The 24,787-nt window shown below is 45.5% G+C and overlaps 9 protein-coding genes across 9 annotated transcripts; 4 read left to right on the plus strand and 5 right to left on the minus strand.

Annotated features, from left to right (window-relative positions):
• Positions 1–741: 741 nt before the first annotated feature.
• Positions 742–1,299, minus strand: L199_002564 (uncharacterized protein; the record flags this gene model as incomplete). Its single annotated transcript, XM_064888304.1, has 1 exon — positions 742–1,299. One exon carries the CDS (start codon positions 1,297–1,299, stop codon positions 742–744), a length of 558 nt encoding a protein of 185 aa, XP_064744376.1.
• Positions 1,300–1,854: 555 nt separating this feature from the next.
• On the minus strand, positions 1,855–3,218 carry L199_002565 (uncharacterized protein; the record flags this gene model as incomplete). The annotated part of the gene is made up of 5 exons (XM_064888305.1): positions 1,855–1,983; positions 2,058–2,601; positions 2,661–2,794; positions 2,863–3,014; positions 3,083–3,218. The coding sequence occupies 5 exons, from the start codon at positions 3,216–3,218 to the stop codon at positions 1,855–1,857; spliced, it is 1,095 nt and encodes a 364-aa protein (XP_064744377.1).
• A 2,863-nt stretch (positions 3,219–6,081) lies between these two features.
• L199_002566 (uncharacterized protein) lies at positions 6,082–8,876 on the plus strand (the record flags this gene model as incomplete). Its single annotated transcript, XM_064888306.1, has 3 exons — positions 6,082–6,284; positions 6,345–7,965; positions 8,025–8,876. 3 exons carry the CDS (start codon positions 6,082–6,084, stop codon positions 8,874–8,876), a joined length of 2,676 nt encoding a protein of 891 aa, XP_064744378.1.
• A 1,024-nt stretch (positions 8,877–9,900) lies between these two features.
• On the plus strand, positions 9,901–12,771 carry L199_002567 (uncharacterized protein; the record flags this gene model as incomplete). The annotated part of the gene is made up of 12 exons (XM_064888307.1): positions 9,901–10,877; positions 10,953–10,983; positions 11,061–11,132; positions 11,193–11,249; positions 11,307–11,396; positions 11,483–11,603; positions 11,670–11,736; positions 11,794–11,973; positions 12,057–12,128; positions 12,185–12,472; positions 12,543–12,670; positions 12,731–12,771. The coding sequence occupies 12 exons, from the start codon at positions 9,901–9,903 to the stop codon at positions 12,769–12,771; spliced, it is 2,124 nt and encodes a 707-aa protein (XP_064744379.1).
• A 646-nt stretch (positions 12,772–13,417) lies between these two features.
• L199_002568 (uncharacterized protein) lies at positions 13,418–14,654 on the plus strand (the record flags this gene model as incomplete). The annotated part of the gene is made up of 5 exons (XM_064888308.1): positions 13,418–13,523; positions 13,589–13,877; positions 13,945–14,164; positions 14,247–14,450; positions 14,517–14,654. 5 exons carry the CDS (start codon positions 13,418–13,420, stop codon positions 14,652–14,654), a joined length of 957 nt encoding a protein of 318 aa, XP_064744380.1.
• A 302-nt stretch (positions 14,655–14,956) lies between these two features.
• Positions 14,957–16,388, minus strand: L199_002569 (uncharacterized protein; the record flags this gene model as incomplete). Its single annotated transcript, XM_064888309.1, has 2 exons — positions 14,957–15,690; positions 15,761–16,388. The coding sequence occupies 2 exons, from the start codon at positions 16,386–16,388 to the stop codon at positions 14,957–14,959; spliced, it is 1,362 nt and encodes a 453-aa protein (XP_064744381.1).
• Positions 16,389–16,703: 315 nt separating this feature from the next.
• Positions 16,704–19,827, minus strand: L199_002570 (uncharacterized protein; the record flags this gene model as incomplete). The annotated part of the gene is made up of 4 exons (XM_064888310.1): positions 16,704–16,725; positions 16,788–16,858; positions 17,010–18,848; positions 18,907–19,827. 4 exons carry the CDS (start codon positions 19,825–19,827, stop codon positions 16,704–16,706), a joined length of 2,853 nt encoding a protein of 950 aa, XP_064744382.1.
• Positions 19,828–20,295: 468 nt separating this feature from the next.
• Positions 20,296–22,712, plus strand: L199_002571 (uncharacterized protein; the record flags this gene model as incomplete). The annotated part of the gene is made up of 7 exons (XM_064888311.1): positions 20,296–20,487; positions 20,635–20,904; positions 20,991–21,070; positions 21,141–21,220; positions 21,311–21,612; positions 21,704–21,973; positions 22,128–22,712. 7 exons carry the CDS (start codon positions 20,296–20,298, stop codon positions 22,710–22,712), a joined length of 1,779 nt encoding a protein of 592 aa, XP_064744383.1.
• A 202-nt stretch (positions 22,713–22,914) lies between these two features.
• On the minus strand, positions 22,915–24,655 carry L199_002572 (uncharacterized protein; the record flags this gene model as incomplete). The annotated part of the gene is made up of 7 exons (XM_064888312.1): positions 22,915–23,048; positions 23,117–23,189; positions 23,259–23,598; positions 23,657–23,694; positions 23,766–23,909; positions 23,986–24,443; positions 24,565–24,655. 7 exons carry the CDS (start codon positions 24,653–24,655, stop codon positions 22,915–22,917), a joined length of 1,278 nt encoding a protein of 425 aa, XP_064744384.1.
• Between the last annotated feature and the right edge of the window lie 132 nt (positions 24,656–24,787).

Raw genomic sequence — 24,787 nt, forward strand, 5'->3', positions numbered from 1 at the left:
ATTGCTGATAAGATGAACAGGTGAGTGACGGACCTTTGACCAAATGGGGACAAAAGCTGATTTAGGTCGATTTGTCACCTAGAATCCCGGTAGTCCTGGTGAGTATCCATCGTATTTCGACCTCCAATGACCCGAAGTTGGAGTTAACAGAGCTCGGGGCGATATAGACAATTGATGAGGTTGAGTGAGTGCAAGTCCAGCTTCAAGTCAGCCAGTACAGCTTGAACATCAGCTGATGCTCATGCAAATCAGATACCTACTTGATCAACTTGTACGTTTCTAGTGGTCATTGACATTTGCTGAATACTCGACTAGCCTCCACCGGATAAGGACGAAGATAAGATGGTGACCAAACTTCGAGAGACGCTCAAAAGGTCTTTAGAGGAAGTCAGAAAAGGCGCTGAATGATTACATAAACGATTGTGAGTGCCTCCTACAGCATAGTACGGCCAGGCTTTCGGGCTGACGAGGAACTCTACTTCCAGTCTGAGGAGGGCTGAGAGAAAACTTGTTTTACGAATCTTATGATTTTCAGATATGATTGTATGACCTGCGACTGATGAACAAGAAACAAGAAGATCAACGGGAAAACCAATATCGAATCAGGACGACACTACATTTGACCCAACTAAAATGACTATCGTTAGTGAAGTAATGGTACTATGCAAATTCGTATCTTTCCATCTCAGAGTACATCATTCTCTAGGTACCTATCTTGTTAAATCACTTTCATTCAATCCGTCACTTCCGTGCCACCATGCTGACATCAAATTTGACTTTCTCAATCTCCTCGTTCGACCTTCCAATAACGAATGATCTCCTTAATATACTCATCCCATCCTGCGTCTTGATCGTACTCAGTACGTACCTCCCTTTGAGCAACGGTGAAGCAAGTTCCTCTTTGAATAATCTACGAGGTTTCGGCATGGCTACGGGTACAGGTACTTCACTCTCACCCTTTTGAGTCTGGTTCGAAACGGAAAAGGAGTTTAAAAGTCTGGATGAGGGTGATACATAATCTACTGTTGGCAGTACGTTCACCTGTACCTTCCTTACTCCTGAAGGAAAAGTTGGAGGTGATGAAGGAGGTGTGGTAGTTGGTGATATATATTCGGTTTTGGGTGTGGACCTGACAAAGTTGGGAGAATTGGAGGTATTGTCAAATGGATTAAGAAATGATACTATTTTGGAATTTGGGATTTGTCGTGAAGGTTTTTTACTCCCATTTGATCTGGAGGAAGACTGCGAAGTACGAGATTTGGGCTTTGAACGTCGGGTTCTAGCTAATGGAACTGGCATGTTATGGTGCGAATGTATGAATGGTCATGAGAGGGTGCACGAAGGGAGACTGGTGAAAATGGGTAGCACTACCTTCATACACGATATATATTGCATTATGAGAGGTTTTTCTCAAATCGAGTCAAAACAAAAACTTCATACTCCGATTTTATTGGTGGTTCGATACTTGAGTGCATCCTTTCAGTTGAGTCTAGTGAGGTGCGGTAAGTGGAGCAAATCAAAGGATCTCATGTGGGAGAGTGAAAAGGCATCCCAAACTCTCTGTATCTATCAAGTACAGTGATTAGAATCCTCGCACTATGTTAGACCCTGCTTTGCTCATCTTGCTATCAAGAACTCAACGAGAGAATGAATCATGGAGACAATACCAATTGGAATGCATTTACGATGAATGCTATTATATGTATATTCTTACGACTTTCCGCTTCTTCTTTTTAGTTCCTTTTTGCCATTCAAAAGCTATAGCTACATTTTATATGATAAGATTATCAAATGATTATAGATAATAGATATTTAGAAATGTCCGTCTCTCTTCTCGCACTCCACTTCAACCATTTAGTTGGCTTGGTAAAGACCCCAAGCGATGATGACATCGTTCAAGAGCGAAAGGTTGTATGGAGTGACGTAAGGGTTAGAGTCGGTGAGGGCAATGAAGGAAGTACCGTTAACGATTCCATCATCGGTCTAATCCGAGGTGGAAATAAAAATCATCAGTATAGGCGCAAACCAAGTTATCAAAGCGAAGAGGTATGACTCACGTTGTTGAAAACTACTCCTCCAGGTTGGAAAGTGTATCCAGTGTAGTTACCAGTTTGGTTGAATTCGGTATAGGTAGCGTTAAGTTGGTTGATCCAAGCAACATATTTGGGTTTGGTTGGATCAGTGACGTTTCCTCCTACAGTGGTGTTGTATAATCCATCATAAGAGACATTTCCTTTAGGGGCATCCCAAGTAAGTTCGACTCTTCTTCCAGGTTCGGTGAGCGAAGTCCTGTTGTGGGAGATAGCAGCATTGTATCCGTCCACGAGGAGGTTGGCATCGTTGGTTACGTTCAAGTTGGGGAAGATGGGCCATTCGATTCTTGGGTTCTCGGCTGGACAGGAGACGATGTAGTTTTGGAGTAATGACCAGGACATAGCTTGGGAGATACCGGTCTCGAAGTAGACGGGCATAGGGAAAGCACCGGCAAGTTGTCGGAAAGCCATTTGTTGTCTGGCTTCGGTGGAGATGGATTGAAGGAGTAGTTGAGCAGATGGTCGAGAGTCAAGGTGGGGAAGGAATCCATATACACCTGATTCACCCCTATACACAGATCATCAGCCAAGATGTTCATAGTAGCGGCGGGAAAAATGGATACTCACCATCGGGTCAATCGCTGACAGAAGTTAACAAAGTCCCGTACAGTGTAAAAGTCGTAGGCGTAGGTACATTGCTTGGCTGGGGTTCGGCCGTAAGCGGAGAGGATGTTGGTAAGGAGGGTAGCATGGCCGACTTCCTGTAAAGCCATCGAAAGATCAGTACCAAGACCGATTGATCATAATTCATGTGGTTTTGTGAACTTACTTGGTTAGCCATGAATTGGATCAAAGAGATCTCTTCCTCGTTGATACCAGCAGCGGCGAAATCCTCGACTGAGAAAGTTCGGACACCGTAGTTGAATAAGTCAAGTTCGATCCATTCTTGGTTCAAAGCCAAGTTGAGAGATTGGAAATCGACTAAATGATACCATCTAGATGTGTTAGATATGTCAAGGAGTGGCAACGATAGTCTATTTTCTACTCACAATCAGTCATGGTATGATACTCTGGAGCGGTATCGTTAGGTCTGACACCTACACCTCCAGCTGGGACTGGGGCAGGAGCAGCGTTGGCAAGAACAGCTGCGAAGAGAGCAGTAATGGCGGATTTGGTGAATCTCATTTTGACTTGACTTTGTTTGGGTCAACCTGATTAAACTGGATGAGAAAAAGAGGAAAGAAGAGGAATTTCCTTTGTATAAATGTTATATATATACGAAGAATACTGTATTTCGATTCTCATCCGATCGTTGTAAAACGTCGTCTTTGTCATTCTCAGAACATTAAATGCGCGTCATAGGTTTCTAAGCTAAGTCCTTTCGGCCTAACGCCCCGTTCTTTGAACGATTCGTCGAGTAGTGGGTGTAAAACCCAGAGGTACGTAATTAACCATTGTACTGGTTATGATGATTGTCGGATGTTTTTTCGTATCTGACTTCAGTAGCTTGAAGACTAAGGTCATTGACCGGACGATTAGTTGCAGTAGTGTTACCACTATACTTGGACTACGCAAATGAAGTCATCGATTAGGGATTAAGCTGGAAGAAGAACGTATCTTGGGAATCAACCGATTTGGAAGTGTGACACGGGATATCTATCGTTGGCAAGGCACCTCGCATTCCACATGGAAGGATAGAGGATATCTACGGGGTGATTACCCACGACAAGCTCTAGAATTTGTCACAGTCAAAGAAAAGGGTCATAAATTAAGATATGATTCTACGCCTTCCCGGATTTCTCGTGTTACCACGATTGAATTCGCATATAGGCTAGTGATCTATGACGTCGAGAATGAGGGAAAGTGTGCAATGTACGATGTGAACCAGATCGCTGGAATCTCAAGATCGACAAAAGAGGAACAAGGTGGAGGCCACGAATTAAGTTCCTCTAATCTGCAGGGACGCAATAAAGCCACCCTGGCAGGTTACCTAGGTGCCACACTGTCCTTCGCCTCGGTATAACGCCGTGATCCTTTGGTACCTTTGTCACTTGATTCCCGGAATATCGGAACGATTATTACCGAAAGCGAGTTGAGATGAAAGCACGAGCCAATCAGAGTCGAGGTAGGGATGAGGTAATCCAATGATCGCAGTGATTACAGTAAAGAATCAACCGAAAAGGAATGTCACAGTGGTTTTATCCCTATTTGCTCCTCCGGCTCTTATACCAGAGGAGAGAGGAAAAACAAGAAACAAGAACAGAAACACCCCATGTACAAGGTCCCACGCCCCATCAACGTCACTCTTGTACTCTTCTCATACTCAGTTATTCCTGTTCCGTATTCCTTTGATCTAGAGCCGAGCCAAGCTGATAAGGTGAGTACAGAGCACAAGCTCAGACAGCGCACATCATCACAACACATCCCATCACATCCCTCCTTCCTTCTGCACCGTACTCTCTCTGCTTTCGCTTTTAATTTGGTGATTCAGTTTCTTTATTTTAAGCTATTTTATTTGGTTATCTCTGCCCTTTTTGCCCTTAGTCCTTTAATCCCTTCTAGATCCCCCATTTACCCACTGGGTCCTGATTTTGAGTTGGGGTTTAACCTGACTTTTGACTACGAAGCCTTTGATATTCTTCTCTTCTCCCCTCTTTCCTCTTCCTCTTGATCGTCACCACCACCACGCATCACTCCACCACACCACCCATTCATTCATCTCGTTTCTCGTTTCACACTCTGTCCATACTTCCCGCGCCCAGACCTTTGATTCTTTGATCTTGACCTTAACTCTTTTAGCCCTTTCACATCCCTCATCCACGTTTTATTATTAAACATCTCGTTTCGACATCCTCCTTCGTTTCCCCTTTTGGTCTAGCCTTGGCCTAACTAAGCCTTTGGTTCAGCTTCGTGCGCCGATTCCCATTCCCATTCCCATTCCGATCAGATACTAAAAGATCATCAAACACCGCTCAGCCATCACACTTGGACTCTGGCACCGATCTTACGCTTTACTGCGATTACTTCATCTGTCGTACCTCTTGGTTTCAATATTCCCGACTTTTCATGCCGGTAGGGAAGAGCAAGAATAGATCACATATTCTCAATTCAAACCAAGTTCAGGTGAGTAGCCCTTCACGTTCGTTACCACGCCTTCTCTCGTCTTCTTCTGCTTGGATGGAAGACGCAGCCAGTTTCACCCTTGCTTCACCTTTGATTTCCCTTCTTCGGCTGTGTGAGAGCCCTTGCCGTCATCGTTTCACCATACCTCGTGCTTCGATCTTATCATTATCATCTACACGTCCATCACTTGACGCACGTATACTCCCTTTGCCTTTCCCCCGCCCTGTCGATCTACTCCCTTCCCTTCCGTCCCCTGAGTTAGAAAACAATCTCAGATCGACTTACTCATCCTTTATCCCACACTACCGCCAGGTGGACTGGAGATAAACAATCATATCTTATCTCGGTGTGTTCCGTCGTCATGTTATCAATTTCCTTTGATCTTCATGGTACCATGTCCTCACATGAAATCGAGTTGTGTCGTGGGGGCTATTCGATGTGCAGTCGTTCGGCGCTATGTCAATCTCTCTCCTCAACCACGATGTTCTTGATGGGACGATGTACATATCACTCGCCTCCCGATAGAGTGTCTGCTGATACTGATATTCTCTTTAACTGCTCATCCTTTTCAACGATGACTTGTATCGATCACCGATGTCACTGTCGCTCTCACCCTTCTCAACTTTCATCACCTCACCTCCCCAACTCTCCAGGCTGTAAATGCAGAGTTCAACGGCGTCTTACTCAAACAATCCCCACAACTGGGCACCAGTGAGTGATTGTCTCGTCTCCTACCTTTCCTTTGAGTGATCTCTTGTCGGACTTGGAATATTGCGTATCGAAGAAGGCGTTGCTGACTCCATCATTGTCTGTTCTTGTCTTATCTCGTTCTTTTCGTATGGTCTGGCTTCCTCATACCCACGCTGTTCCACCCGCTCTCTCCGTTGTGTATATTGCTTCGATCAACCAGTCAAATCAGCCCAACATGTATGCAGGTGCTCACCAAAGAAGCAGCTCGAATCCCCGCTCTTATGTAGCGCCAGATGCCAGCTCGCTGAGTGGACGAAGGGACGATCCAGCCTCTCAAGGAATGTACGGCAATGATGGCGGGTACAGTGCATACCAACATGCTGGGTATGGCGGAGTGAGTAATGTTGGTGGTTACGGAGGGTACAGTGGTGGCATGAAGTAAGTATTTACGACTGGCATAGAAGGATTGATCGCTAATCTATGCTTATACTTGTATAGTCTTGGTGGTTATGCCGGCGCATCGTCTTCACCTTCTGCTCCTTCCGGTTCTCGTCGCACTTCAGGACCCAAGCTCTCCACTCCACCTCAAGTATCGGCATCGGCTGCCGACCCTTCCCCATCTTCACGGTACTACCCAACGGCGCAAGGCCAGCAAACCGCAGATGCCTCGGGTCACCATCAGTCGCCTTACCAACCCTCCTCCGCGCCGCCACAGGTGCTGAGTCACCATCACTCCAGCATGAGTGGTCAACCTCAGACAGCTCATCCTTATGCCAATCAATACCAGCATTATTACGATCAACAAGGTCAGCATCAGCAAAGCTCGAACCAATGGGCGAATTACCCATCCACTTCCTCTCATTCCTACGCGTCTGCTGCTCCACGCAGCAACGCAGGTCAGTCCAACACCACTCCGACCTTACCACAAAGTGCGACTCTAGGTGATAACCATCATCGGTCTTCTGCTGCTGCAGGATCATACGAGTACCCTTCTACAACCTCTTCATATCAGTCTTGGCCAACCCATGAACAACCCCGAAGTACTTCCGGACAACAACAGCAGGCATGGCAACAGCAACCAACATCTTCACGTCAACCTCAAACTCAAACAGCCTCTTCGTCATCCTTGCAACAAGGTGCTTGGCAAGGCTATGGTAGTCATGCGCCGATGTCTCAAACGATGCCACCTCATCATATGGCTTCAGGTCAATACGGATGGCAACCGCAATGGAATGGTCAGCAATACGTCTATCCTCCGGCACCTGCCCATACGCAAAACACCCATGCTCAACAGTCAGCTCAACCCTTACCAGGAGCCGGACCTGCATCTGCAACAGGGCTTCTCTACCCAACGGGTAAGAAACCCAAGAAGGAGAAGAAAGAGAAACCACCCAAAGCTGAAAAACCTGAGAAGGCACCAAAACTACCCAAGCCTCCCAAGCGTTCAAAGGAGGATCTAGCTGCTGATTATCAAGGACTCGGTAAAAGAGCTATAGAGTCGAGCACCGAAGAGGAAGTTGAGGGCAAAAAGGATGGTAGGAAGAAGAAGGGTAAGAAGGATGGCGAAAAGGAGAAAGAGAAGTTGCCTCGAGCCCATCCCAAATCACATCTCCATCCACCTCGACAAGCTCAATCAGCCTGGCAGCTATTCTTCACCGACGAACTCAATAAAGCCAAAGCTGCCGCTTCGCAAGGCAACTCACCTGGCGGAACACCTCACCATGTTAAACTGAACGTAGCTCAGATCGCCAAAGACGCTGGTGTCGCTTACGCTTCCCTCGGTGATGAGCAGAAGAAGTATTACGCTCAAAAGGTGCAGGAGAGTAAAGAACAGTACCTCAAGGAGCTCGCCGCATGGCAAGCTACCCTTACTCCCGAAGATATCAAAGCTGAAAATGCTTTCCGAGCTCAACAACGTAAGGAAGGTAAATCGAGGAAAGGTAATCTCAAGGATCCCAACGCTCCCAAGAAACCCCTCTCGGCCTATTTCTTGTTCCTCAAAGGTATTAGAGAGAATGACGATATCAGGGCGAAAGTTTGGGGGGAAGAGTCGGAGACCACCAAGCAGAGTGTATTGGCTGCTGAAAAGTGGAGGAGTTTGACGGATGACGAGAAGAAGGTGAGTGTGACACGGGTAATAAATACACAAGCACAAGCTGATGCTTGATATACGCTCAGCCCTACTTGCAACAAGCTGAACATGATAAGCAAGAGTACGAAGCCGCTCGTAAGATATATGAAGAGGAAGCGGCTGCCCGAGCGCGTGGGGAAGACGTACCTCTTCGACCACCCGTCATGCCTGAATCATCCACTCATCCCGCTCCGGCCCCAATCTCCCTTCTTAAAGATGATACCAAACCTTACCAATCTGGCGAACACAGCTCATCGGATCCCGTGAAACCCTCTTCTCCTGCTGGCGACCATCCACCTTCATCGGAACCGAATTTTGCTGGGTTCGAAAATCCTGATAACAACGAGTCTAACGAGAATACCCCTGCTCCGAACGCTTCGGGTGATTTCGAAATGGACGAATTCAAGGGCTTCACCGATCCTCTCCAGGATATGGATCTGACCGGACTCGAAGGGATAACAGCTGGCGGCGACGGGAATGAACCTCAGTGGGACGAATTGCAGAAGCTGATGGGTACCACGGACGATGGGTATGATAATTCATCAGAAGAGAAACCCAAGAACGAGGCCATTGAGAACCCAAATATCTCGATTGCTCCTACAGTCGCCGAGGCACAAGCTGCTTCCAACGAGAACCAACAATTTGCCGGAATCAAGTCTGAAGCGGAGGTTCAGAATCTTGCTACTGAGGCTGAAGGCGTATCGGTGGTTCCGCAAACTCTTCCTCAAGTGAATCAAGAAGGGTCTGGAGTACCTACCGAAGAAGTGAACGAACTGCCACCTGCTGGTGTACCTGTTGCTGATGATGTGGCTCTACCTACGGGAGTACCCACAACGACTAGTGAGGTACAGCCTGCTGCAGAAGGTTTGTCGGCAGGTCCTGTGGTAGATGGAGTGTGATATAGTATAGTATGAGTTGATCTATAATAGGAATATCTTAGGGTTTGAGTAATAACATCTATAAATTAGTAATTTGTCTTTGTCTTTTCGTCAGATAAGTAGTATTAGTAATATAATTCGATTTCTTCCCTGGTTCGTTTTTGGGTCTCTGTGTTTGTCTATGTTTTTACAAATACATATATGTTTCAAGTAGAAAAGTAATAAACAAGAGGGATAGAATGAGGAAGATAGGTAGATAAATAAATTATAAAGTATAGTCGGAAAGATTCAATAGTATGTCACTCACATGTATCAGAAGATCCATGTACTCGTTGCATCTCACTACATACATGCCTCTGTTATTCGAAGGTCATCCGATCTTATGATGAGACTGCATGATCAGTATGACTTTCAACAGCTCCAACTGGGAATTCACTCTGATCTGATCTGGGGGCACTTCGGGGTACACCTTCGGACCGTACCATCCGACATATCGGGATTGTGGTAGGAAGATCACTCGGCAAAAATTAAGCTTTGTTTCGCACTTCGGATTTGACCGTTGAGCTCCTCATTTGGTACGGTACACCAACAAAGAAAAACTTCTTTCAGGTTTCTTGGCGTATATTTTTGGGTATGTCGTGTAATGGTCCAGAACCCTAGCTGAAGCGTGTAGGAGTAGAGGATCAGACGTGATGAGAGGTGATCTTCATTCAAATCACGTTCATCCTCACCACTAGTGTGGTTCTTTCTTATACCAGCGACTATTATTTGCATTTACATTTCACATCCAACTTCGATTGAGCACCACCAATACCAATAATCACTCCAATAAGATTTGAGCTGATCGCAAATACTTTTCCGGTCATATGATCATTTACAGAATCGTAGAATTCTAGACTATTTGACCCTCATCCCTCCATTCAGCCGTTCTCATTTCGCGATATATAGTGCAAGGTTGGCCTCAAATGGACTCCACCCAGCTTAATTCTATCACACAGCATATAGAGCAATTAATACCTTCACCTCAACATACCACACATACATGATGCCTTCCACTCAATCTGATATCGCTCCCATCGGTACAACAGAGGATCATACACCTAACGATGACCAGCAATTTCAGACTGTAGACAGACCAATGACAATGGTATCTTCCAGCGCTACCTTATGTGGTCTTGCCGATAATGACAACGATGGTGATACCAGTGCCGACAAAGCCAAATCGACCGATGTCGAAGTACCTTCCTCCATACCTGAACATCCCAACCCCACCTCAGACTCACCTCATCCCCAACAACCAGTCAGTGGTCGTAAGAGAAGTTCTACATTAACTCATACGCATCGACGCGATACTGAATCAGGTCGACATCGAAGTCATACAGTCACGCATACCCCCAATCGGAAATTCTCTTTGAGGCGATCCAATACGATAGACGATGGACCTGCACCTCCCATTCCCGCTCCTGGAGATGTCATTGCCGTGTTGGATCCAGCATCTGTAGGAGGAGGTGGACCATTGAAAAGGATCGAAACGGCCAGAAGTGAGAGGTACGAACAGGAAGCTAAAGAACGAGCAGAAAGGGAAGCAATGGGTCTACCACCTGATGGAACGGGTATACTGAAGAAATTTAGATCGTTTTCCACTGGTTCAGCAAGATCAAGAAGAAGACCTACTTTCTCTACACCACTTCCACCACACCCGCTCGATGATGAAGAACATGAACATGAACATGAAGAGGATAACCATCACACAAGATACAAGTTGAGGAAACATAAACCTACACTATCACCTACCCATTCGAGGAAATCCAGCGTGGTAGTCACCCCAGGAGCGAGGAGTGATGAAGGCAAGGAAGGTTATTTCGGTACATCATCTTCATCGGATCATACTCCAAGTGGGGATGAGAAGGATTTAGAAAGACAATCGAGGTTCAAAGAGTATGAGGAGCATGTATATCCCGATGGAGGTTATGGCTGGGTCGTATTGGTTAGTTGTGTGATATTAGCTGGATGTACGATGGGGTGAGTACGGCTATAAGTCTACGTCTTTGTCGATCTGAAACCAAAGTTAGGCTGATGGTGGTGCAATGTGTGTAGATGGAATATGAATTATGGTGTGTTCCAAGAAGTACGTGGAAAAGAACTTACATATATACTGTCACAAAAGCTTGATACTGACTTATGATTCGTTCTACCACCTATCAGTACTACTCGACGAATATCTTCCCGGGACAGAGCACGGCTGTTCTCATTCTTCCTGGATGTTTCAATGGTTTTGTAGGTAAAGCTTCTGTTAATCGTTGATCATGATCCATCCGGCTGATCGACATTTGCCAGTTCATGAGCTCTTCGGCTTTCTTGTCTGGTAGGATGGGTGATCGATATGGATTCAAAGTGAGTTTGCTGTTCTTTGTTTATGAGCCCTATTTCATAGACTGATGATGATCATAGCGAGTACTATATTCCTCAGCGGGACTTTTCTGGCTCGGCTTGTTCCTAGCTTCATGGTCCACTGAATTATGGCAACTTGCTTTGACTCAGGTAGGTGACTTTCCACTTTTGCTACCTTGGAACGCGGACGCCGACATTTATGGGATGCTAACTGGGGTGTTCATCCACTTGTACAGGGAGTTATATCAGGTTTCGGACAGGGATTAGCCATGCCTCTGTTCATGTCCTTGCCATCTCAGTGGTTCTACAAGAAGAGAGGATTGGCAAGTGGTATAGCGATCGGAGGTGCAGGTCTGGGTGAGTCCATTGCCTTGCACCCTTACCATTGTCAGCTCTTGGACTGATTTGATATGGCAACATCAGGCGGGGGTACCATAACCCTTGTTGCCAGACAACTTCTTACCACTGTCGGTTATAAGAAAACACTCTTGTGAGTGCCTTGCCCCATATAGTCGATTGGAGACAAACTGATTCTGATCGTGTCCAGAATACTATCCTTCGTCGAGCTCTGCTTCATGCTCCTCGCTATTAAGTTTCTACGAACGCGACCTACATCCCCCGAAGCGAGAAGTGGGAAGACAGCCCCATGGGTAGACAAGGATGTAGTCAAGACTGGTGCTTTCTGGAGTATCATGATTGGTACTATCGTCGGAACTGTCGGTTATGGGTGAGTAAAGGATTCAATCCGGTCTGCATCATTCGTTTTATTTTAGGACCAAGCCTTTGTGCTGATTATGCTTTGTTTTGCAGAATGCCATTCTCTTTCCTTGCTCAATATGTTCGAGTCAACTATACAATCACCGATCCTATTCTTCTTGCATTGTGAGTGAAGTGATCTATTCTTATACTTCAAAATAAATGACCTGACTTTTACACAGACCTACAACGCTTCTAGCATACATGGTATGCGTTGGTCGAGCATTAGTAGGCTTCGTAGCTGATCGAATTGGACCTCTGAATACATACATCCTCGTATTCTTCCTTTCGGGTGTGATTCAACTTTGTCTTTGGTTGACTGCCAAATCGTTCGGAGCGACATTAGCATTCGCGGTGATGTTCGGACTGATCGCACCTGGATTCAGTGGCATATTACCTCAAATCATCGTTCAGCTCTTTGGACCTGCCAATCTCGCAACAAATGTCGGACTAATCCTAATCTCTCAAGCGTAAGTTTCAGCAAGCCCCCTGCCCATGCCCCTTTCCCTTTGAGCTCCCAATGCTCACTGCATATGTTAGACCGGGTAACTTCATCAATGGACCGATCGGAGGTGGATTGTATGATGCCACTGGAAGAACTACTTTCAAGTATACGATCATTTTCGGCGGAGCGATGCAAATACTAGGTGGTGTACTCGCTTGTTATGGTGAGTTTATCCATCCTGAAATCTCACATCGTCATACTGACAACCATTTGTTCTTCGTAGCGAGGTACAAGACCAGTAGAAAATTCATTGTAAAGGTATAAACACTTTGCATGGATATTTGAACTGTTAACATTCTACAATTTCGGCTTGACAATTGATATAATCCATTCATATAACGTCTCCGGACTTTCGTGTATATACTGCTGTACGGATAATTGAATTTATAATGTAAAGTGGGCACTCTGTATGCAATCAATGCCCAATGCCCGACATGCATTTCATCCTCGGAGCCGAGGCTTCCCAGTATTGTAAATCGCTCAAAATGTTGGCGCTGTGCATTCCAGTACTGTATGACCGACGGCCGCCACAAGCTGATAAGATAAGAGGCGTCAATCGACAAATGACCGAGGTCATTGAAGAATCCTTTAACAAATTAATCAACTTTGTTTAGTTTCACTCTGCATCGCTTTGAGGGATTTTGATGACTGAAACTCCCTTTGATATGTCTGTGTAGACGCATGTGAGTCCACTGTGCACCGAACGGAGGTATCCTCGAAGGAGGGAGGAGGACTATATAAAGGTATACACGGTGGTAGGTGGATTATTGGAGAGCACGCTTCACCTATTTAGATCATTCAATCCTGAGAATTAGCTTGCTCTTGCTAACATCAACAGTATCTTACAAGTCGTAATAATACTCATAATCGTATCTGAGTCAGTTAAAGCAAATTGAAAAGCGAATACAGAATGCCGTTCATAACTCGATTTATCGCTAGTCAATTGAAGACTCTACCTCCTCTACCTGATGTCGATTTGGGAGGTATGGTTTATATCATCACTGGTGCCAACTCAGGTATGTCGTGCTGTACAATCAAGGGAAATCGATTGAAGAGCTGATCTTATGTATTGTGTATCCAGGTATCGGACTTGAAATTGCAAAGCACCTGGTCCAACGTCGTGCAAGTAAGATCATCCTCGCTGTGAGGGATATCGCCAAAGGTGAAGTTGCGAAAGTGGAGATCCTCAAACACGCTAAGAAGGATAGAGAAACCGAAGTGGAAATCTGGAAAGTCGATATGGCTTCTTTCGAAAGTGTTACAGATTTCGCTAAGAGATGCGAAAGGCTGGAAAGGTTGGATGCTGTTGCTTTGAATGCTGGTGTAATTATGAAAGAATTCGAACGTTCTATAGATGGACATGAGATGAGGTGAGTTCATTCGGGGATAAACTCACACACTTACTTCATAGAAGTTACGAGCTGAATCCAGCTTAAGTATTCAAGTCAATGTCCTTTCGCCTGTATACCTCGCTTTACTCCTTGCTCCTATCATCAACAGAAGTTCGACCCTTACAGGTCAAAAAGGGAAAATTATATTCACAGGCAGCGAGACAACCGAGGTTGCCAATACCAAGTCCCTGAGTCCGTCGAAACCTCTAGCTACTTTAGATGATAAGAAGACCTTTGTGGCTAGTGAGAGGTATTACCAAAGTAAAGTGGGTTTCAATCTAGATCTCTTACATGCAGTATCTCTCCTACATAAGTCCAGTGACTTCTCTAATGACTTTCCATCTGCAGCTCGTCCTTCAATCCCTGATCAAACCATTGATCTTCCAATTCCCCAAATTGATCATCACCAACGTCGGACCGGGCTTTGTCAATAGTCCACTATATAGAGGCGGCGGTGCAGCGGCCATAGCAGCTAGGAGGATCGGACGTACCCCGGAACAAGGAGCCAGGAATGTCGGTTTCGCTTTGTTAACTCTGGATAAATCGACCGACGTAAGTGTGATATCCCTCGACGGACTTCGCTACTTTGGAAGCTGATGGTAGGTTGATGTTGCATAGTGGTACGTCGATTGTGGAGTCGCAAAATTGCATCAACCATGGTTGGATTCTACAGATGGGAGATTGTTTAGTCAGAATTTGTGGAAAGAGGCTTTGCGAGAGTTCGGAGAATTGTCTTCTGATTTAAGAATTGAGTAGAAGCTTCGTCCACGAGACACGTATTGTACAGTTAGCCTATATCCCAATAGACGACATACCTTACATGAAGATATAGATATTCCAATTCAGTGAATGAGGAATCAGTGACCGTCAAGTTGAATAGGCGGACAAAGTGAAATCAGGTCCTTGCCTGATCCGACCACAAGCCTATTACAATAGGGTCTCTGCGAGTGGTTCAAAGAGCATTCGCACTCAGAATACATTCCATCCGAACACCCATTCTACTCTTATGCATCAGCAGATATCAGTACTGTCCAAGTCAGAAGCGGCATCACAATCGATCATCCACCACCTTTCAGCTTCTCCGCCATTTGCTGAGCATTCATCTGCGATTGCGCCAAAGTATTCTGAGCCAAAGCACTATCAGCTATCTCCCATCCCGGACCTGCTTTCTCATCTTCCTTCTTAGCATTATTCTTCGTACTAGCCTTTTCACCTAGCAACAACTTCTTCATCTTATCGCTTTTACTCTCACTCTCGTCTTTCCTTCCTTTTCCATCGTCTTCTTGATCAACATCTTTCTTTTTCTTCTTCTTCTTCTCGTCTTTATCTTTCTTCTTATCTTCGAGACCTACTAGAGGTAATCCCCTCTTTTTCAACTCCTTCTTCAACAATTCTTTCTCCGCTTCCCTCTTCCTCTGGAACTTCTTCAATTCCTCTTTCCCCTTCTTCTTATACCCTTCTAACTCCTTTTTACCTTCGTCCTTGATTCGCTTTAAGGTTTTCTCAGGATTCGATTTCTCTTCTTTGCGCTTACGTATCTCCCTTTCTACCCAACTTGACATTTTCCCACCACCACTACCGCTACTGGACGATCCTCGTTTCTCACCGGAGGATTCAGTATCATACGCTGAGCCTAAAATTTGACCTACCAGCAATATCATGAGAAATACAATCAAGCCTATGACGAGTAAGGAAGGGATAAGTTTCGGTTTGTATTCTGAGTACCAATCGGGAAGAGATTTTCGTAAAGCAGAAACATGTTTGATCGAAAGGGCCTGAAAGCCTTTTGGATCTATCATGAGCAACTCGACGGTATCAGCATCATTTAGATCACGCCTTCAAAGGGCGAATGATAAACCTACTGGGTCTGATATGTGAATTTCCTGATCTCACTTCCTGTTCGATAATTTTTGGAACTTTAACTTTTACTTTGATCCATCTCCTATACCTCTCGTCAAAAACGTATTTCCACCGCCATTGCATCTGACTTTGAACCTGCACCTGTTCCGCTACACTCCCAACACTCTTGGAAGATTGTTTCATGATATCCGTCGTGGTAGAGGCCATACCAGTCCACGATTGGACGTCATTCCAATACCTCATATCCCACTCTCCATTCGCACCTTCTCTGATCCACGCCCAAACAGCCCCTCCAGCTTCTGGATATACCCCTAGGCAAATGACAATTGTCATCGTAACAGTCACGAAAGCGCCAGTGGTGAATACATCGGAAGTCGTGAATGGTAAATGGGAAGTATCGGGTGGTCGAGCTCCCAGTGAGAATAGCAATAAGGGTATAGCTGGAAGGAGCAGTAGAAGGATGAAAGGGCCTGGTAAAATTGATGGAGTAGGTGCATACGGTCCTGGTGTGATAGTCGCTGCTGCGATTGATGGTATAGCTAGCGGAGCAGGAGGGATGGCATTGTAAGGAATATGAGGTGGTTGAGGTGGATAGCCTTGGTGAGGTAATTGACCTGGAAAATTCTGCATTTTTTCAGTCTTCGTTGTTCTTCCGATAGTCTTCGCGGTGTCAAGACGATCTCGTGAAGATCACATCTGGCATAGTATTTAGTAAATCAAGTATTTTTCCATCAGGTTGGATGTAACCAGATCATGAATCCCAAGAAAGGACCGTTAAAGGGGGTTAGTATCACAAAGGATGTAAGTATGATCGCACAGATATGAATATATACATTTCTAGATTTGTAATGATAAGACTATGATGGAGATACTCAACAATGACATGTCATGTACAATTGATAGATCGAGATAGATATGAAAAGAAGTAGCGAATATCCGTTAGTTCTACTTGTTAAATGCTTGCCACCTAATGCAATGATATTCTGTCAATTGACGATCAGACTCCTGTGAGATAAAAGGTCAACTCACGCCTCATTTAGGGTCCCGAAAGCACCGTTGGCTAACATCCTTTGTTCTACTGTGGTATTCTGCGAGTTGAGCTAGTTAAGAGCGAGTTTCGACGATTAGCTCAGCTTCTCGAGACGAAACGACCATCAAGAAGGAAGGGTGACAAGACGTTAGTCTTGCAATACCTCCCAGAGAAGGGAGTATTCAAATCCATTAAAGTCTAGTTTCGAAATTATCACTCACCTTGTCAGGGTGTAACCTCGCAATCACTTTCATGTACTTGATCTTGACCTGTTTCTCGCTGATCAACTCGTGCATCCCCACCTTCATCCCACTAGTCTTCATGATTTCATCCCATAAAACCAAATCCAACGAGGCGATTAAAGCTCGGAGATTCGTCTCTTTACCGTTCTTCCAGTTGTTCAATTTAGCTTCTATCGAATCTTTCAATGCTAATCGCTGGTCATCTTCCGCTTCTAATGCTTTCGCTGCTGCTCGAAGTTCTGAGACGGCCGCTGATTTATCCACATCTGCCGGTCTAGCAGTAGCCACACCTTGCGTAGCGGTAGTAGGTTTGGGTTTGGGTTTGGGTTTGACACCTGTCAAGGAGATACCGCCAGTAGATGTCGGTTTAGCGGATCCATCTCCATCTCCCTCAAGCATCTTTCTCGATCTTCTTGCTCCCTCAGCAGCAAGGTTCTTCGTCGAGCTCGCTCCCGCTCCTAAAACGCTTAGATCCATACCTATCAATTTCTCCCAATCTTCCAATGCGTTCTTCCACTTCTCACCCATTTCCCACGCTTGCGCTCGTTTCGACAGAGCCTTCACCAGTCCATCGAACAGCTTGACTTCTTTTGCTATGTCAGGAGGGAGAGGACCTTCTTTTGATGGATGATAACTGGGACCTATCAATTCAATCACTAATGAGCAATCCTCCACAGCAGGTGACGAATCACCTAATTTCAGTCTTGCTGCTGCTCTATTGTTGTGTAAGGGGACCAAGAATAAGTGTCCTTCTGGTAACTGAGAGATGGCGGTGGTATAAGATGATTCAGCTTCGGCAAATCGCCCCAGTTTGAAATGCTCGTTACCCTTTGCCTTGTAACTAGCTGACTTCTCGAGTTGACCTGAAGTTGCTGAAACCAATGTCCGAGAAGGTAATGGTTTGGCTGGTACGGGTGCAGGAGCGGGAGTAGCAGGTTTCTTAGGGTGTCTGGCAGGCGATTTGTAGCGGGGTGCTTCATCAGCAAAGAGGAGATCGGCTCGTTCTTTCGATGACTTGTATCCAGACGAAGAACCACTGCTAGGTATCGCAGCCGCAGAAACAGGATACTTTGAAGGTCCAGCACCATTCGATTGTGGTTGTTTCCCTTTCGAACGAATTTGAGTGTGAAATCCCTCATTTTCATCATGATCGTCATCCCTGAATCCACCCTTTTCTTCTTTGCTTGGTTTTCCATTCCAACCCTCATCGTGTGCTTCAGTCATCCATTTAGGTCTACCATCTTTGATAGGCTTCCTACCTTCTCCACCTGATCCAGCTGCAGCTGCAGCTGCATTAGCTTCCATGACCTTTCTTTGTTCTTCATACACCTTCATCGCTTTCTCTTTACTACTATTCCAGAAACTAGTCGCTTTGTTGAACATATTCGTGCCAATTTCAGAAGCTTGGGCCAAGTACTTCTCAGCCTGTTCCTGCGCGCTAGCTTCTTTTTCCTGTTCTCTTTCTTCCGCAGAACGCGCTTGAACCGAATCTCTAGATGGACCTTGACGTCTTCTCCTACGTCTTTCACGTTCTTCTTCCTCACGTCTTTGTCGCTCACGTTCAACGAAATCTTCATCATCTTCTCCGAAATTATCGTGATCTCGATTATCTAACCTAGAGCTAGACTGGGGATTTTGTCCTCCCAGGAGAATCTCTAAAGCAGCCTGGACATCTAAACCCGTTGAAGTCTTAGCAAGAGCTTGACGCGCTTGTGTGGGTGAAAAGCCCATTTCGACAATCTGACCAACGATGTGGGGTGGAGGTGAAGATGAGCGCGAAGAAGAAGAAGGAGGTTTAGATGGGCGTGATGGACCAGGCTGAGGTGTATGGTAATGTACGTCAGCTAACAACAGGTGGAAGCACGAGGTAGCTTACCTCGTTCTTAGGTGCTTTGGGTGCAACAGGTTTACCCAAATCACCTAGAATATCAAATTCGTCATGATCTGACGTATGCCCGTTTCCGTTATTACGAGGTTGGGTTATGGAAGCGGATAACGCATCAAAGTCGAATGGGTCGGCAGGGGGAGCAGGACTGATACTCGTCTGAGCCTGCATAGGCTTTGATGTACTACCTGATAGGAGATCATCAGAATCATGGTGGTTATCCCAGAATGTCCCAGCTGATGAAGAGGGGTTTGAAGCTCCAGACGGCAGTGTGGGCGATAATATATCATTTGAAGAGGTGGGTTGAGCAGGACTTTTCGCTCTTGCGTTAGAGGTGGGAACGGGCGTAGGTTTCAGGAAATCATCAAAATCATCCCTCTGTTGTATGACTGTTTTAGCAGGTGGTTTGATGGTGCTAGAGGAAGACGAGCCTAGATTATCCCAGAAATGACCCTCGGCTTCAAACCTCTTACGGTCTTCTTCATCTTTGCGCTTCTTCTCATCCTCCAGAGCTCTCTGTCTTTCGGCCATACTCATATTCTTATTGACTGCGCTGCTGGAAGAAGATGGCATAGATAGAAGGGACGAAAACGCGTCTGAACCACCTGTACCTGCCCCAGCACCCAGCTGTGGTGTCGAGTTTTGAAGGGGTGTCCCACTCCTAGATATGGGTTTACTATTGGTATTACTGGTACCATTGAGACGAGGATTGAGAGGTTGAGAGGGAGTAGAAGAACGTATTGGTGTAGAAGAGTAATAGTTTGGCGTGTTACCTCCAGAACTAGCTGATAATGGTTTGGAAAGCGATAAGAAATCGAAGGAGCTGCTCGAGCTTGCTGTGGGCTGAGGAGAGGTCGTTTTTGAGACGGGTTTGGATGGGTCTGACCAGTTGAGATCCACTAGATCGTCCATCTTGACGGGGTAGACGTCCAGGTGACGGGTTTCCAGAGCGGAACTGATGAATCAAAGAGGGAAGCACAGAGTGGTGTTGAGTTGATAGCCAGAGTACGAGCATCTTTTGTTGTTGTGCTGTGTCGACATGAGCTTGGGTGCAGCTTGGACCGGATGGTGTGGCGGGCATCTCCGCTGCGGTGGCTGGTCACGTGATCATTCACCACTAAACACAAAAAGTTGATGCTCAACAGGCAGGCCATCAGTTCACTTTGCCATAGTGGTGGGGTCATATCACCAGTATCCATCACAGAATCACGCCGACTGCTTGCTCAACAAGTACTCTGTCATACCGGAAAACGGACTGAACAGCTCTGACAGGCGGTAAACACATCTTGCATCCCGCATCTCGCCACCACGACTTCCATTACTCGCGCCATTGGCGCCTTCCCTTCACTACTCCGATCGATAATACCAAAATCATTCAGAATGACAATAGAGCCGGTAGCTAGTACCAGCTCATTCTCGCAGCAAGTCGAGGAGGATGAAGAGGTATTTCCGAAATACACGGTGAACGATAATATTGTGCCAATCCATTCGAAATTAGGTGGATACGATTTTTATAGATCGATAGGAAGTCCGAAATATGTTGTGGCTCCTATGGTCGATCAGAGTGAATTGGTGAGTATCCACCACTTGCTGTTTGTGTTCGAATATCTGGATATAGCAACCAGAAGAGATAACACGTGCATTGATGTATCCATGAACCTGGGGTAGAGATCGGTTCTTGGAATTTAGCTGATACTGGTACACCTTGGATTCTCATAGGCATGGCGATTACTGTCGAAAGCACCTTTACCACCTGCCATAGCAGGACCATCTACAAGCATAACCACTTCGACGGGCAGGAAACTGACCAGGTATCCAGGCGGAACACACGTTTCTTATACGCCCATGATCCATGCTAAGGTATTTATAGATGCCAAAGGAGAGGGAAATAAAAGGGGGGACGGGCAATTCAACTTGACTTACGAAGAAGAGGGAGGAGAGGGAACGATATCGGGTATAGAAGGTGGTGATAGACCTGTGATCGCTCAAGTGAGTAGGACCTTATTTCACTTCTTTCTCCATCAAGATCAAAAGTAATATCAGATTCGTGCTGACGTACTGTCCATCGCGAATAGTTTTGTGCAAATGATCCGGAAGTCTTACTTGCTGCTGCCCAGAAAATCGAACATCGAGTAGATGCGGTGGACATCAATTTGTGCGTAGACATGAAGGATATACAAACAGCATCATTCGAGCTGATCTGATCTTGACATTGGTATCATTAGTGGTTGCCCGCAGGGTATAGCCAAAAGAGGGCATTACGGTTCATTCCTACAGGATGAGTGGGATCTAGTGTACAAATTGAGTAAGTCAAGTTTAAAGCTTCTCATATCTCACTATCTCAATAATTACCATTCTTCACAATGGAAGCTGACGTTTCTGAGGTATCTCTCAGTCAATACATTACATATCAATCTAAAAGTCCCGGTAACCGCCAAATTCCGAATCTTCCCCTCACTCACCAAAACACTCGCCTATGCAAAGATGATGGAATCGGCTGGAGCCCAAATACTCACATGTCATGGTAGGACCAGGGATATGAAAGGGCAATTCACAGGATTGGCAGATTGGCAAATGATCAAGAAAGTGAAAGAACACGTCAACGTCCCTGTGTTCGCTAATGGGAATATACTATATTACGAAGACGTTGAGAGATGTTTGGAAGTGACCGGATGCGATGGTGTTATGTCTGCTGAGGTGAGTTCGATTTTCTGGTCCCATTTACAGTATCCTTTGCTCATTAAGCGGTCAAAATCACTGGGAGAGATACTAACGATTGAACCTGTAGGGCAACTTGTCCAACCCTGCAATATGGCTTCCTCCTTCTCATCCTCACTTTCACCCGTCAATAACAATGTTAGCGCATCGGTATTTAGATATAGTAGAAGATTTACAATCGCATACATCACGATCAGCTATCAAATCGCACATGTTCAGATTATTGAAACCTGTTTTGGACACCAATGAGGAATTGAGGGTCAAGATCGCTCAATGTCCTGTTGGTGAGGGGATGGACAAGTTTAGAGAGCTGTTGAAGGAGATTGAAAAGATATTGGAGGTGAGTTGAGTCACATCTCACGCTCGAACAATGACAATGTGGTAGAATGTGGATGATTATGCTCTTACAAAAGAGTCGTCCTTGACCCGAGAACAAATTCTGGTCATCAATACTGAATAGCAGCTGACCTGCCTTTCTTCTCTGCATCCAATAGCCGGCGATACAAGAATCAGGTCCATCTTTCCATCCTCCACCCATAGATCCATCTACAGGATATCGATCCCTACCCATCTTCTGTGCCCAACCTCAAATACGTGCCAAACCCGTCTCTACCGAAATAGGTGGTACGGAAGAGTTCGTCACTCGACCCAGCTCACCTTCGGCGGAATCTCCAGGTAACCCTGTAGCTCCTGCATCCAGTATACCAGGAACGATATTGCTCTCTCGATCAGCAAGACATGATGTGAAGAATACAGATAGATGTATCAACGAAGAATGTACGGGTGTAGCTGCGCTCAGATGTCCTACGAGAGCATGCATCACACATTGTAGGATTGTTAAAGCCGTGGAGAGTGGGTATACAGAGCAGGAAGCTACGAAGGAGGCTTTATCTGGTGGATTGGTAGGAATGGGATGCGAGGCTCACGAAGAGAAGGAAAGAGCTAGGAAGGAAAGGATGGACAGGAAGAGAAAGAATAAATCAGAGGCGAAACAGAAGGCGAAGCAGAGGAAGATTGAGAATGAGCAGAAACCGAAGAAAGGAACGAATGGAGGCGAAGCAAGAGGAGGAGATTCGTAGGAGTAGGAGCTGGGTACGGGTGATGGACTATACCTGTGAATTATTGGATTAGAGATGGTTGTAGGTTTCATACTTTTCATTGAACATGTTGTTTCCTCCTCATATATCATATCATGCATCATTCTCTTGAAAATGCAGAATTGCGTGTATTATCAAGTCAAAGTACTCAACTCGTTATCATAATGACGTTTTCTACCACTTCTTAATCCACTTTCCACCTTGTGACACTTTCATTATCATCTCCTTCTGCATCTAACAGCAGTTCCAGACTCCATACGGAAAGGAAAAGAGCTATGTTGATCCATCTCCACCATGTTTGAGATCCTCCATCGAGTACTACAGGCGAGGAGAGAGTTATCAGCATAATTGTAATATCTGATACAAGGTTTGCCATCGGTACTCACGCAGTAGATGTGTATAAACGGCTATTAAGATAGCTCTTCTGTAACTCAACACTACCGTTGTTATTCTCATGTTCTGTATCATTACCATACACATGAGCATCAGCTAAATCAGGATGTGTCAGTCCTGTCTCGCTCAACTCACAGGTGGCTCTTGACCTAAACTCCTTCCATCCCAAAACCCTTCTTTCTGTTCCCCTACCCCATTCCCATCAATTGACAGCCCATCATCCCAACCCAAACTAGATTTCCTAATAACAGGCACAATCCTAGCTGCCATGTGCAACACCGCTACTCTGTATATCAACGATAGTAACAAATGAGGGGGAAGGGTACGAGAGACGCTAATGAATGAGGGGAAGGTAGAGTGAATGGCGTAGTTGAATAATGCCGAGATAGAATCAAGTGATTTGGGGATATGCGAAGATGGTTGGCGGAGTGAGGAAGTGGGGGAAGGTAACCAGCCTGAGCCGTAGGTCCTGGGTCTATCGAATCCAGTCAATTAGAAGGTATCCATCAGTGTAGGGAAGAAGATGTACTCACTCCATCGCTCCTTCGACACCAGACAACCAGGCTGAATACTGTTCAATTTTATCCAGATTAGATCAGCTGGAATATAAGACAGGTGAACGGGCAAGTGAGATAGACCCACCACGACGTATACAAACACCAGACTAGTTTCCAACACGTTTGTCCGCCTCAGAGTGAACCCAATGAGAGATAAAAATACTACAGAAGTGAGTGCGCAACCCAGTAGGAAAGCAGGGAAAGAATTTTCAGGTGATAGTGGGAATGCCTATATTCGAAGGTCAATAATCGGCATGTGCGATGAAATCGCAATTCCAAGGTAGAGGTAGTGAGAGAAGACCCACTTTGATTATCCCAGCTAAACCTGCACAATAGACCAAAGCAGCCAGAATCAACCCAAACAAACTCCTCCATTCGATATTATTCTCATCGTTATTCTCTTCCTCGTCTGCCCAACCTTTACCCACACGACCCACTACCTGAACAACCAATAGTGTACTAATTCCTTCCAGTAGGGTGAACAGCGGACTGACCCACCGTAATATCTGAGCGTAGATGAACGGCAGGACGTTGACTAGGTAATGTTGAATAGGGGGTAAGATTGTCGTTGATGTTGAAGATGGTGGATTGAGATACCAATACAATGTTAGTAGTACCAGGAATGATGAGATGAATGGTGAGAGAAATGCCAGGAGTGATATAATGGGTGCTAAAGGGGTGTTCTTGAATGCTAGTCGTAAGGTAGAATAGAGGAAGTGATGGAGAGTGAATAGTAGGGAAAGTAAGAGGAATGATGGGGGACCTGTTGGTAGAGCAGGGACACAACATCAGCGACATTCCTACTTGTAGTACCGATACTAGGATGGTGCCCAACGTCGATACATTTTCGTTGAGCAGATACTTGATTCAGCTCAGCAACTCACCTAATAGATCCAGTGTCATGGGTAATGCCAATAATACCTGAGTGAACGTTGCCATCCCCTGCGTGAAGGAGAAGAAGGACGTGATACCCATTTTGCTCGACCTGCTCTTTCTATCTTTTTGATGTTCGATAGGTACGATCGTAGACCCAGGACACGGATAGGCTGCTCTTCAGCTGGTCTACTTGCCTTTGTGTGCTGGCTTTTGCGGGACAGAGGATGAAGA

Source organism: Kwoniella botswanensis, chromosome 1, assembly GCF_036426115.1.
Source record: "Kwoniella botswanensis chromosome 1, complete sequence".
Classification (NCBI taxonomy): Eukaryota; Fungi; Basidiomycota; class Tremellomycetes; order Tremellales; family Cryptococcaceae; genus Kwoniella; species Kwoniella botswanensis.